Below are 12,738 nucleotides of genomic sequence, written 5' to 3' on the forward strand. Positions count from 1 at the left end.
CAGGACAGCAGGCGTCGCTGCTGTCGATTATTAATCTCCCTACCCCCCACCAGGTGGCTTTTTTAGTAATTTTAATATTTTTTATAATTAACTCTCTTTATGAAAAAATCTTATCGTTTAGAATCGCTGAAATTCCCGGTAGTACTTATGAAATATTAAAGAACGTTTGATTGTGTTCAGCATTCTAATCGATAAGACCTTTTCATACAGAGAGAAAACAGTTTTTTTAAATAAAAAGCTGTAATTCTCTGTAAGCTATTTAATTTCCCTATATTACAAACAATTTACTGTTAAAAGATAGTATGAACGTACAATTGTATAAAATTTCGAATAACAATAACTCCTCTAGATTAATCCTACTAGAGTACTTAATAACATTAAATCGAAAGTTATCTAAAAGTTAATTAAGTCTAGATAATCAAATCATTCAATGTCACTTAAGTCATTTGTGCGAAATATAAACATGTCAGCTTTCCATTACAAACATAGTAGACAATTTGAATTAAATTTAATAAATTTGTTTCTTAACTATAGCAGTTCTTGCTTAAAGTTGATCGTGACAGATCATGACCTTGTATGAAAATATTACATCTATAAACACTACCTATGCTTCGTCATACAATAATTGTCATTTATACTAGCATTGTAGAGATAATACACACACTAAAGTGAATACTAAATTATTCTTAGCATTCTTATAAACATTTAGAAATTTAAGAAACGATTAACCCACAATCATGTTCATAACATGTGACATTTTGTTCTGCACAAACGTTTTATTACATGATTTGAAAAACAAAAAATGTTTAAAAAATGTAATGATGATTTAAAGTACTCTTAAATATTGATAGTTTGTACTTAATGACGCTTATAGTAATCTTAGACATGATTACATTAGTTATACTTTTATTCCCTATCTAAATTATTTCTATTCTGACGTTTCTGATGCTTTAGCTTTGGTAATACTAGATGAAACAAACAGCAGATTGAAAGAAAATTATCTTAAAGTTAATTACATTCATTACAAACCATTAGTTTACATTTTGTTAAAAAAGAAACTGGTGTTCGTTACATGCAAATGAATTATAAACATACACATGCAAACATAAAATGTAAATTTATCTTTTAATCCAAATTAAATGTACACTAATATTACATCTAAATAATAGAAAGGGTTTCGAAAATTTTTATTGCACTCAACAGCAGACGAGCACGCAACCCGGCCCGTGATAAGTGGTCACCAGTGCTTATAAACTTCAGCAGTGCCATAGGGGTTGCTGTCTATCACTTAAGTTTTAATAAATTATTAATATACTCAGTCACAAGCATATTGATTTCACATAATGAAAATGTAAGAAACATAATCATGTTTGGGCATTTTCATTTATATCTGCTCATACAGAAAACACAACTTAGCAAATATATTCCACAGTAAATCTAAATAATTGCAAATAATGCTTTTAAAGACCGTTGACTTTTGATCATTAATTAAAATCATCTTCTCGTAGAATTTACAAAAGGTTATTTACAAAAATTTATATCAGTATTTTCATATATTACTAACTTACTAATTACAACTATTCAAACGTAATACTATAACTATAAGAACTAAACAACCTATTTTAAAACAAAATTGGCATCAATTTAGTTCTTATGAACTATTTCAATTATTAATTTATCAATTATAAACATATTTAAAAAAAATTAAGATCCCTTGAGAGTTCACGTTCCTTGCTGAATCAGTTTCTCTTCTGAAACGGAGAAACAAAGTATCTTAAGTATGTAACAAATATTGAAAAAATACGACCATGAAAAATTTAGTGTTAATGTAATCTTACTTACAAATTAATATATTACATAACACGTTCTGGTTCAAATATAGTGCATCAATATTTTCATGTTTCAGACATTTTAGTGCTCCTTATAATTTTTCCATAAAATTTTGTCATTATCAAACCTTTGTCTACAAAAATAAAAACATTATTTTATATTGGGTAGAAGGATGAACGTGGTCACAGGCCACTTGGTGTAACTTAGTTATCAAACACCAGGAAACAAAACGTGAATGCCATCATCTAACTTTGGATGTGAGATCAATTGTGCTGTATTTTATTTAAACAGGAAAGCATGACTGATTGATCATTCCAAAAAACTAGTTCGGGCCCACTTGACAATAAGCATATAATACGCTGAGTTGCAAAACATAAATACTTCCACCCACTCGAGACAATTTTATTATCTGAGGTGTGTGTGTGATAGTACGAGACTTAATACCGACTGTTTTGATCAAAACTTAACATATATGATAGCTAGGCAGCAGAAATAGGAAGGACCATTAGTTGGTGCTAATTCATTTAATTATATTATGAATAATAATTATGTTAGCAAATAATATACCGGGAAAATAGTGTAAACTCACCGTTATCAAGGCATCCGAAATAGCATTTCATTTTCGATCTTCGAGGCATGCTGATTTTTAATAATAAACATTCTGTAAGAAATGAAAATAGTTACACAGGCTTACGAAACGCTAACGAAGAAAAAAGTATTGGAGCCAAGTTATGTCTAAAGAGAATTCAAAACAGAGTTTCTCAATGTCTAATCGTCTAATATTCTCATAAAGCTAAAAGTTGCTCTAAATTAATACTACAACGTAAAATAACTCACACCAAGACCAAAAAAAAACGATTTAAAAAATTAAATCGTTACGACATTTTGAAAACTTTTTTTTTTTTTTTTGAGATTGTTTTACGGCCCTGGAATTTTGAAAACTTCAAAGCAGTGTTTCCACTTACGTTTTTTTTAACACATTTTACCCTAGTTTCTTTTGAATTTACCCTAAAATTTCCTAGACAACTTTCATAAATCCTTTATATGAGTCGACTATTATCAAAGCCGGCAATCTGACTTTTGGACAATGATTGGTAAATCAGAAAAACGAATTATTGACTTTATATTCCATTGGCAGTCACAAAACTCTTCGGAACGACATCTTAGATAAATAACAGGTTAACTATTAACCTTTATTTAATGCAGGTTTTGAACCGTATTCTTTGAAGGAGACGATTATATTCAAATAAATCTGTATTGACATATCAATAAATTTTTTTTGTCCAAATGCACAGATTGCCACCTTTGATAATAGACGACTCATATAGAAAGCGTAAATAAAATACAGAAAATAAACCACAGCATATTATTTAATGTAGGTATATATAATATAAACGCCCCCAGAAGATCATAGATCTATAGGATTAGAATTTTCAAGGAAGTCGACGCATTGCTTTTATATTCTTTTGCTGCACAACCTAACACTGTTCGGTTCTAAAATTGAGCAATTGTTTGCTGGCAAAGTTGGGAACTTTCTATGAAGCAAGCCGTTCAGGGTTTCATTAGAAAGCCTGTTTCTTTTGTCAGTTTTTAAATTTGAGAACACTGAATAATCTTTCCACCTCAGTCTTTGAAGAAGGAACTGCTAGCAAAAGTGAAATGACAATTACAAGGTTTTCGTAAATGAAATTACCATGATAATCTTTCATGGTACATGAAGTACCTGTATATTACAATACAAGTAAGTTCTGGTGACATCAACGAAAATAGGTAAATAAAAATTTGGCGGATTATACTTATTGGGATTCTGGGGAATCCCTAAGAAAAAGCAGTGGCTTAATCTATGATTTACTTTACTAGAGGGTTACTGTTGAATCAAACCTTTATAGTTTTTATACACAACTCTGTTTTATTCTTTTACTTGTCAACTCGACTTAATGTCATTCTCTCTCCATAAAATAAAATGTTCATTGTTTTACTTTAACTATCGTTTATTTTAAAATTCACAACAGTTACTAGTATAGGCTTTGCTTTTTACCCCGAAATATCCTAAATCCTGGTATTTTTTAAATTGTCTTTATCATCCAAAATATCAGCTATTTTTCCCTAAAAAAGGGAGAATTCCCTAAAAGTGGAAGCACTGCTTCAAAGTACGCTACATTTTTTATTGAGTCAGAACTTATATCTGCCATCTAGTGAGTTTATTAGATCATTAATGCCTAAAAGTTACAAAAATGACGTCGCCACAGGAGTAAGATGACGCTAGTTGTATGTTATTTTCCTTTGTATGGGAGTTGCACCCCCCTGGTCTACACTCTACAGTTACACTTTACATGACAGACTTTTGTTATCATAATCTTTGACGTTCCAGCTTCAAAAAAAAATTCGATATCTTTAGCATACAGCAACGAAATTTAGCAAATAAATGCTAAGTTTGCTTCTGCTTTCAAATATCTATAGTGTAAGCTTTCATACCACGTGCAATTTAAAAAGTATTGTAAAGTATAGTCAATAATGTTAAGCAAAACATCTCATTATGTTTCACACTTCACACTCTAAACGACTCAAAACAGCTGAGAAGAATAATTCGTCTATGCAGTGTCTGACATGCTAAAAATGTTTTTAACTTTCCAACCCACATATTTTAATGTCAGTCTAAAATTCCATTCCATTATTCTCAACTTTGTTCAGATACACATCACATTACATTTTCGTTTACATTACTCAAACACAAAGTATGATATTTTATTTCTAAAATTAAACAAAGAGTTTTGAATACGCCACTCTTGAGAACTTCTACAGGGTAGCTTTTTTTAAATCGGCAATTATGGGAAAAACTGACGTTAATTTCACCTTCGTAAATCGGAACGTAGCTCTTGCAAAAGCTATACTCTATTGGCTAGGCCATTAACCAATTAAAATTCAAAGCAGCTCAACGGTTTTTAAAGACATATCTGTCGTGTCGTTGTTAAAATCTTTAGAATTTATGAAAAGTTTGCTCTAAATTCTCAGCTTGGAACCTAAAATTGTTTAATCAACAATTATAATATAACGGCTCGTGCCGTTAAAAGGTGAGTAGAAAATAGTCGTTAGAAAACCGTTTGACGCTGTGTAGACTTCGCTTGTTTTGCCTCCATTTTAGTCGTTAAACATGATAATTTTCAAACGCTTGTTTATTTTTTTACTTTAAACTTCTTGTACACTTTATAAATGAACTACCTACTGAGTTAGATAGTACGTCTGTACAGCACGTGATTGTGATTCGTCTTTTTAATTATCACAGTAGGTTCGTAATGGCGCCAACAAGATTGGCAACGAAACCGCTCGGCGTCAACGAAAACCTGAACGGCATGTTAAGCCACGGCATTACGACGAGGAGTAAGCAGCTAGCTTCTCTAAAGAGTCACAAGGACAGTCTAAAAATTCCCAATAAAAGGAAAGCAGACAGTCCTCTTAAAGATGTGACTGCAAAGAGGGCGGCGTTCGGAGATATAACGAACGCCTATAACAAATCGTGCGCGCCCCAGGACAAGGATAAAGCCATGCCGGTGAAGAAAGTCACTGTTGAGACTAAAATGCTTCCAGCAGTAAAGGTTTGTTGAACTCCAGAAACACTTCTATTCAGAGGGTATCTGCTTCCTTTCTGTATGTTAATATAAATTGATCAAGATTTACGTTTATAATACCTAAATAAAATTCTAAAGTTATTTCCCTCCAAATTTAAACAGAAGCATACTATTACCTTACAATATTATTTACAGCTGTTTGAATCATAAACAACTTCTTATTAATATGTTTTCTCCATATGATCATGTTATTTGTTCATTACAGATTTAAAAATATTTTAACCTTATGTATTGCTTGTAGTTTTAACAGATTTTGAATAAATAATAAGCCTTGATTAATTAGTTATACAATGAAAACAGTAGTTATAAAAGTAAGTCATAAGTAAGAAATTTTATCACACATGGCATTTTTATGATAAACTGAAAGATTAGGGATAAGTAAAGTTATTTCAAATCCACAATACTAATCATTGATAGGCTTCATAGTCATAAAAAAGAAGATAGATACATAGTTTGAAGCTGTTTACTTGGTAAATATACAAATTCACCAGAAATGAAAGAAACTAACAATATTATCCATAAAACATTGTAAAATTGGTGTAACTTGCAATCTAATAATCAATATGGGTAACACCATACCTTCTACATCCATAGACAGATCAACTGTTTGACTGACCTATAATTATTGTGAATTCTATTTTTCTTCTACAAATTAACTTATCAAATATTCTAAACATCCATAACTGGATGTCTGCCTATGTATGTATGTATATAATGTCATGACTTTTATTATTGGTATCTAGGTGACAGAGGTTAAAGCCCTTCCTGTGTTAAGTGGTTATAAGAACACATTACTGTGTGTTATTCATATTGAAACATAAGACCAAAGTCTTGGATTATATAATGGCTGGTCCACCCTTAAAACTGAAATGAATTATTATATTTTATTGATTAATATGATGATATTTTTATTGATCAATATGAAGGCCTACCACAAATAAGCAGGACAGTTATACCTGCCGTTATGCCTTCACAACACTAACGTAGTACTAATGGATTTTTTCATTCATTTCATAATCACAGTATTGGTCTTTTTACTTAACTAAAGTAATGACTGAATTGAATGAAATGTTTGAAGAAATTGATTTTTAATTGGAATAGTTTAATAAACCTCATGAAATTCAAATGTGAACTGAATTTCTGTTAATATTGAATTAATTATAAAAACTGACCACTAAAATTCATTTTTAAATTACTATTTATTTAAAATGATACTTTTCATTAAGCTACTTTCTTTTAAATAATGTCAATATTATTTAATACAAATAGTTATACACAATAACATACAGATTAATTCATATTGAATTAGTCTGTCAATTAGCACCCTAAACTTAATGGGAAGAACCAATTTTTTTTAATTATTGAGTGATGAATACATGATAATTGTTTTGAGACGAGCAAGAGTACATAGCCAGTAGGCAACAACAAAGTTAGTTGTTCTGTGTAGTTTCACTTCTTTGATCTCTTAAATTGAACTTCCAAACTACACATGTTTCAGAGTATCAAATCACAAACAAGCACACTAAATGGCAAAACTTCAAAGACCAAACAACTCCAGCGGGTAGCCAATAATGCTATTGATGCAGTACAGAAACATTTCACCAAAGACCCACCCAAGCAAGTGGCCACAAGAGCTCAGAATGGCATCCTGAAGAATTTTGAAAGGAAAGACAAACTCAAAGAGCAGAATCTTAGTAATGGTTCAGTCAAATCTGCAAGAAGTGATGTTTCCGGAGAACCCTCACTTTATATGACTGCCTTGGAGAATATGTAAGTACAAGTAGGTAGTTAAAAAGTAAATAGTATTTGAAACATATTCGAAAATTAAAAATTATTTTAATTCCATATTTTAATTCAAAGCCATGAGATTTTGAGCTTCTTTCAAAATTCTCCAATCTAGCTAATCAGGAGTTTAGTATAAATCAATAACCAACCCCTACATGATCAAATAGGCAGACATGATTAGGTGGTATACCAGTCATTTATTAACCTATGCATGTCCATTATATGCCACTTATTCTTGTCATTAATTGATCAGTCAAGTGACTCCAACCACCCATAAAACCTCAAGGATACAAAAATGATCACCTTCTTCATGATAGATTTAATTGATGACAGATAATGAACATGATAAATGAAATAGTTTACTGACAATTCAAAATTTATAAAAAAAATTAACACCTTATTTTTATAATGTTTAAAAACAAGGCGAATAAACATCACACCGATGGTATTTTTGTCTTCCATAAGCCACATTAACCTCTTTTTCAGTAGCCCATCTGAGGTGACTAAAGAAGAGTACAAACAAATCAGTGAGAAACTGAACAAAGTAAACTTGGATGACACATCTAGGTCTTTGGATGAAGAAACAGAGACCCCTCATAAAACTCCTTCTGGTGTTCTTGACTTTGACTTTGAGAATTGGAATGATCCACTCCAAGTATCTCATTATGCTATGGACATATTTAATTATTTGAAAAACAGGGAGGTGAGTTGTGGTTTTACATGGTAAACTTTTTTAAATTTCCCTAAATATCATTGGTTAATAAAATATAATTGATTTAATTTTTATTTTAAATTAATTCTGATATATTAAGGTATTATTCATGCATTTACTACTCTTTATAACTGTTACTCTAGACAACAGTTATTGTGTAATAAAATGAAAATTAATTTCTTTCAGCGCCTTTTTCCTATTGACGATTACCTGAAACGTATGAATGGAATTACATCGTGGATGAGAGCGCTACTTGTAGACTGGATGGTTGAAGTTCAAGAGAGTTTTGAACTCAATCATGAGACCCTGTATTTGGCTGTGAAGCTAGTTGACTTATTCCTTACTCGTTCCACTAAGAATGAACAAATAGAACAACTGACAAAGGAAGAATTGCAACTATTAGGAGCATCTGCCTTGTTTATAGCTTCTAAGTTTGATGTGAGTAGTTTTGTGCTCAATGTTTGTAAAAAAGAGTAATTAAAGGGTAACAATAGATGCACAACACACCATTGTTTATATTATTGTGATTAAAAATTAAATATATGGTATTAAGGTATGTGATGATCAAATTATGTCCTTCCTATTTCTGCTGTGAAACAATTCTAAAGGTTTAATATTGAATCTAGGAGAAGCAGATAATTTCAAACTTAAGCTCACAAATATTTTAACTGTGCATGCAAGTCAAAGCAACGTGTTGTCCAATCAGTCAAATAATGTACTTGTAGGAGCGCATTCCGCCCCTAGTGGACGACTTCCTGTACATCTGCGACGGGGCATATACGCTGAGCCAACTGCTTAAAATGGAGATGACTATTCTCCGGGTCATCGACTTCGATCTCGGCGTGCCGCTCTCCTACCGGTTCCTCAGGAGATACGCCCGGGTGAGAAACTGGGCTTGGTGTTGTTAGAATGCAGATTTTTTTAGATAGTATTGTCTTACGTCGCCCATGTTAACACCTGTAAAAAAGAAATTTTCACAATATTATGACAAGACTGAAAAACTGAGAACCAAGTGTTGAACCACCGAATTTGAATTTGTGACACAAGTCTCGTTTTAATACCACTGATTAGTCAAACTGAAAGGCAACATTGTCTTATTATAATTGTGCACACATGTAAACACATTTAGTGTTTTTTTTTGTATTATTTTGTGCCATACTTTATTGCCTAAGTAGTTTCAGTAGTATGACTCAAACATAGTGCACAGTCTGATATATTTACTACTAGACCATCACTATTATATTAAAACATTTTATATTCATTTGAAGAAAGAAAAAAAAACACTATTTTCGTCAACAGAACATCATAATATCAATTTAATTTTCAACAGTGTGCTCGTGTATCAATGCCTACACTAACACTGGCTCGGTTTGTGTTAGAACAATGCTTGTTGGAATATGGACTTATTGAAAATTCAGACAGTAAAATGGCTGCTGCTGCACTGTACCTTGCTCTCAGGATGAAGAATCTAGGTTCATGGACACCCACTCTACAGTATTATACAGGTAAATAAAGAAAACAATCAAGAGTATGTAATAATCAGACAGGTCATACAAAATAAATTATACTGTTACTATAAGAATAAATCATTTCTGTTTTTTAATAGAAAATAATTCACAATAAATTATTCTATGTTCGAAAATAAATATAATGTACCTTTTATATTTTTCAGGTTACAACCTCAAAGAAATCCTCCCGATTGCATTAGCCCAAAATGCAGTTCTACACAAGAAGCCAAAGTCTGCGATTAGCACAGTTAGGAATAAATACTCACATACAATATTTTTCGAAGTTGCCAAAGTACCCCTAATAGACGAGGCGACGCTCACTAGCTGAGGTATAAGTACCAGGAATGTTGTATAAAGTTTAGTACTAGGGTATGTACTTAAGTTTTGATAGTTAGTTATACATGTAATCGTTAACAAAGCTGTTAGCCTAGTCGCCAAGATCAAGTTCTTCAACTACTAACTCTATTAGTTTCATTTCTAGATATGCATTCTCCTAAACCTAGCAGAGAATGTGTACGACTAGGCTTGCTTTTACAAAATTTTACTGTCATAATTTGAAAATTATAGCTATGAAATTCAAATAAATATCTTCCTAGATAAACTTGCTTTGTCATCTGTAACACTACCAGTAAGCATTTATATTATTATTAAATTGTCGAAGCCTTAAAGGGTAGACAGAAACAAGAGCCCCTGCCAAGAAATTGTTGCTCTCTTGAAAGTATTGTTCATACATATCTCTAGACTATGGTGTTTTGTACCAGTGTATTTGTTTGATGTGAAGACTGAAATAATGTGACATAGCAGAGATGATATAAATTATATCTGGATACTAAGAGAATGTATTCTTACTTCTGTTAAGAAATAAAACGAAAATGAGTAAAGTTAAGTCATATTAATGATTCGGATTTTTTTCTGCTAAAAATCAGTACCATTGGAAAATGTTAACCAAAAGTGTGCCATAATAGGCAAATGAAAATTTCACAGAATCCTCTTCAACTATGGAGTTGATTATGGAACTAAAAGTTTCAAATATTGTTTAATTTGTATTTAAAAGAAAAACCAAAATCAGTAACCTCAAATAACATTTTGTACCAAAAATATCCAAATCAGATTCCATCTATTTTACAGTACTGTTTTTGATTAACTTGCTTTTGTTTAACAACAGTCTTCCTATAGAAAATTATAGGTAGTAAGTTTTGATAAAACTAGTTAATTATTTATTGTTTTATAATTCTCTCCGTACAGTCAATAATAAAAAAATCTTTAAATCAAAATTTATTATTCTTCAAACAATTTTAATGTTTTAACAGTACATTGAATGTACTTGTTGCTTCGAAAAATTTTAATTGGCTCGTTATTAACTAAAATTGAATATGATTTTGTTATTGATTGTACTTCGTGTGCATTTGTAGAATTGTAAATGGTATTTTTTGGATTTGGTTTATCAGTAAGTTACGCTTAGACGATTAGTATAATGATGCCTACTTAAAATACCTGAATAACTGATATTTGTAGGCTTAAAAAATATTTTTAAAAGGTTAATTATACATATTTAGAAAAAAAACGAAATTTATTACATAAAATTAGTAACTAAGTAGCCTCAATTTATTTAGTTAAAGAAGGATTGTATGCTAATCAGGACTATAGAATTGAATGAAAGCTTCAACGCAATTTTATACAAATGCAATTTTAGCGGATTTGCTAATATAATTTTCAATTGAAATTGTTATTAGAATGGATTTTGTAACATTTTTAATATTAATTAATTTTACATTATTTGTAGTTATTTGTGAGATTCACTTTCCACTGTCTTACGTTTATTATTATTTTTGTAATTTATCGCGATTTTAGAGTACAAAATATTGGAATGTTAATAATGTTGTTCTTTTAATACTAAGTTTTTAGATGTAACTTTGAATACTGTTTTTTTTTTCTCTTGATAGTATCTGTGCTCTAGTTATATACATGATTAATGTGAACCTACTGACTTGTAAATAAAAACGATTTTGGTTTGGCATTTTTATTTTTTTATTTATACTCAGTTTTTCAAAAGTTAAAAGTTTTTTTTTAATACATATAACAGAGAACAAGCAGTCATCTGGCCCAAATTAAGATTCCCTGCGTTATGGGTAAATATTTACATATACTTAGTCTGGCCATAAATCCTGTTACAATTAAAAATTAAAAAAATTCTATTGCAAATAACATTTATTACTTTTATAGTGTGTTAGTTTAATACATAAATATAAAACAATTTAAAGTATAAAAAGCTTATTCGAAGTGGTCTCCATTGGCTGCAATACAGTCCTTTAAACGTTGAGGCCAGCTATCAATAGAAGCACGCACTCTTTCCATGGGAAAATTTTTCACTGCCAATCGTACGGATTGTTTTAGAGACTCCAAATTTTAATGGCGTTTAGAGCAAGTCGTACTCTCTAAAACTGACCATAAATCATAATCCAGCGGATTAAGATCGGGACTAGACGACGGCCAGTCTTCAGCTCTGATGAAGTCCGAAACTTTCGTTTCCAACCACGATTGCGTAGACTGAGCTTTATGACCTGGCGCCGAGTCTTGCTGGAAGGCCATTCTTGATTATTGAACATGGTGTTGTTAAGGGGCTTCACTACCTTCTCAAGAATGGTATCTTGATACACTATGCCGATGTTTTGATACCTTTTTCACAAAAGTATGGCTCAGTCACTCCTTCATAGCTAATACCCCACCAAACCATCACTGAAGTCGGATAGTGCCCACGTTGCACTCTGTCGACTAATTGGGAAGCTTCCTTAGAGCTTTGAGCATAAATACGGTCATTTTGTTTGTTAAAATGTTGCTCAATTGTAAAAAGATTCTCATCCGTAAACAAAAATTTTCTATGACCTCCCTTTGCGTACCGCTTCAGTAGTTGTTTCGATTTTACCACCCTATTCTCTTTTAAATTATCAGTTAAGAAATGAGCAGTACGTCACTTATAGGCTGCAAGTCCTAAGTCATCTTTTAAAATACGCGATATGGTTCTAGGTGCTATCTTCATCTCCCGATATAAAATCTTTTGCTTTCGGACAGGATTTCTTCGAATTCTTTCCCTTACTGCTTTGACCACCTTTTTCGTACGAACACTAAGTGGACTGCCAGATATTTTTCTGTCACAAACAGAGGAGGTCTCATTGCACCTATTAATAGCCCGGTACACAAACATTTTACTAATACCAAGCGTATGGAGAGTTTTAGAAATTGCATTTGGCTCCATACCTACTTAGTGTAATGCAATCAG

The 12,738-nt window shown here is 31.4% G+C and overlaps 1 protein-coding gene and 1 long non-coding RNA gene across 3 annotated transcripts; one reads left to right on the top strand and one right to left on the bottom strand.

Moving 5' to 3' along the window:
* Positions 1 to 244: 244 nt before the first annotated feature.
* Positions 245 to 2,803, bottom strand: LOC149503200 (uncharacterized). The gene is made up of 4 exons (XR_016323024.1): positions 2,668 to 2,803; positions 2,420 to 2,491; positions 1,843 to 1,963; positions 245 to 1,751 (listed from the first exon to the last, which is right to left on the bottom strand). It is a non-coding gene; the product is annotated as an uncharacterized LOC149503200 (long non-coding RNA).
* A 1,884-nt stretch (positions 2,804 to 4,687) lies between these two features.
* Positions 4,688 to 11,478, top strand: CycB3 (cyclin B3). Of its 2 annotated transcripts, none has more exons than XM_028188176.2 (8): positions 4,688 to 4,901; positions 5,114 to 5,423; positions 6,955 to 7,226; positions 7,728 to 7,944; positions 8,140 to 8,391; positions 8,679 to 8,834; positions 9,284 to 9,458; positions 9,626 to 11,478. In XM_028188176.2, the coding sequence occupies exons 2-8, from the start codon at positions 5,124 to 5,126 to the stop codon at positions 9,787 to 9,789; spliced, it is 1,536 nt and encodes a 511-aa protein (XP_028043977.2). In that variant the 5' UTR covers positions 4,688 to 4,901; positions 5,114 to 5,123; the 3' UTR covers positions 9,790 to 11,478. The 2 variants fall into 2 exon arrangements, with proteins under 2 accessions (XP_028043977.2, XP_089583316.1); XM_089727190.1 differs by having other exon boundaries at positions 7,731 to 7,944.
* The last annotated feature ends 1,260 nt before the right edge of the window (positions 11,479 to 12,738 follow it).

Source organism: Bombyx mandarina, chromosome 04 (genome assembly GCF_030267445.1).
Source record: "Bombyx mandarina strain Sakado chromosome 04, ASM3026744v2".
In the NCBI taxonomy this organism is placed as follows: Eukaryota; Metazoa; Arthropoda; class Insecta; order Lepidoptera; family Bombycidae; genus Bombyx; species Bombyx mandarina.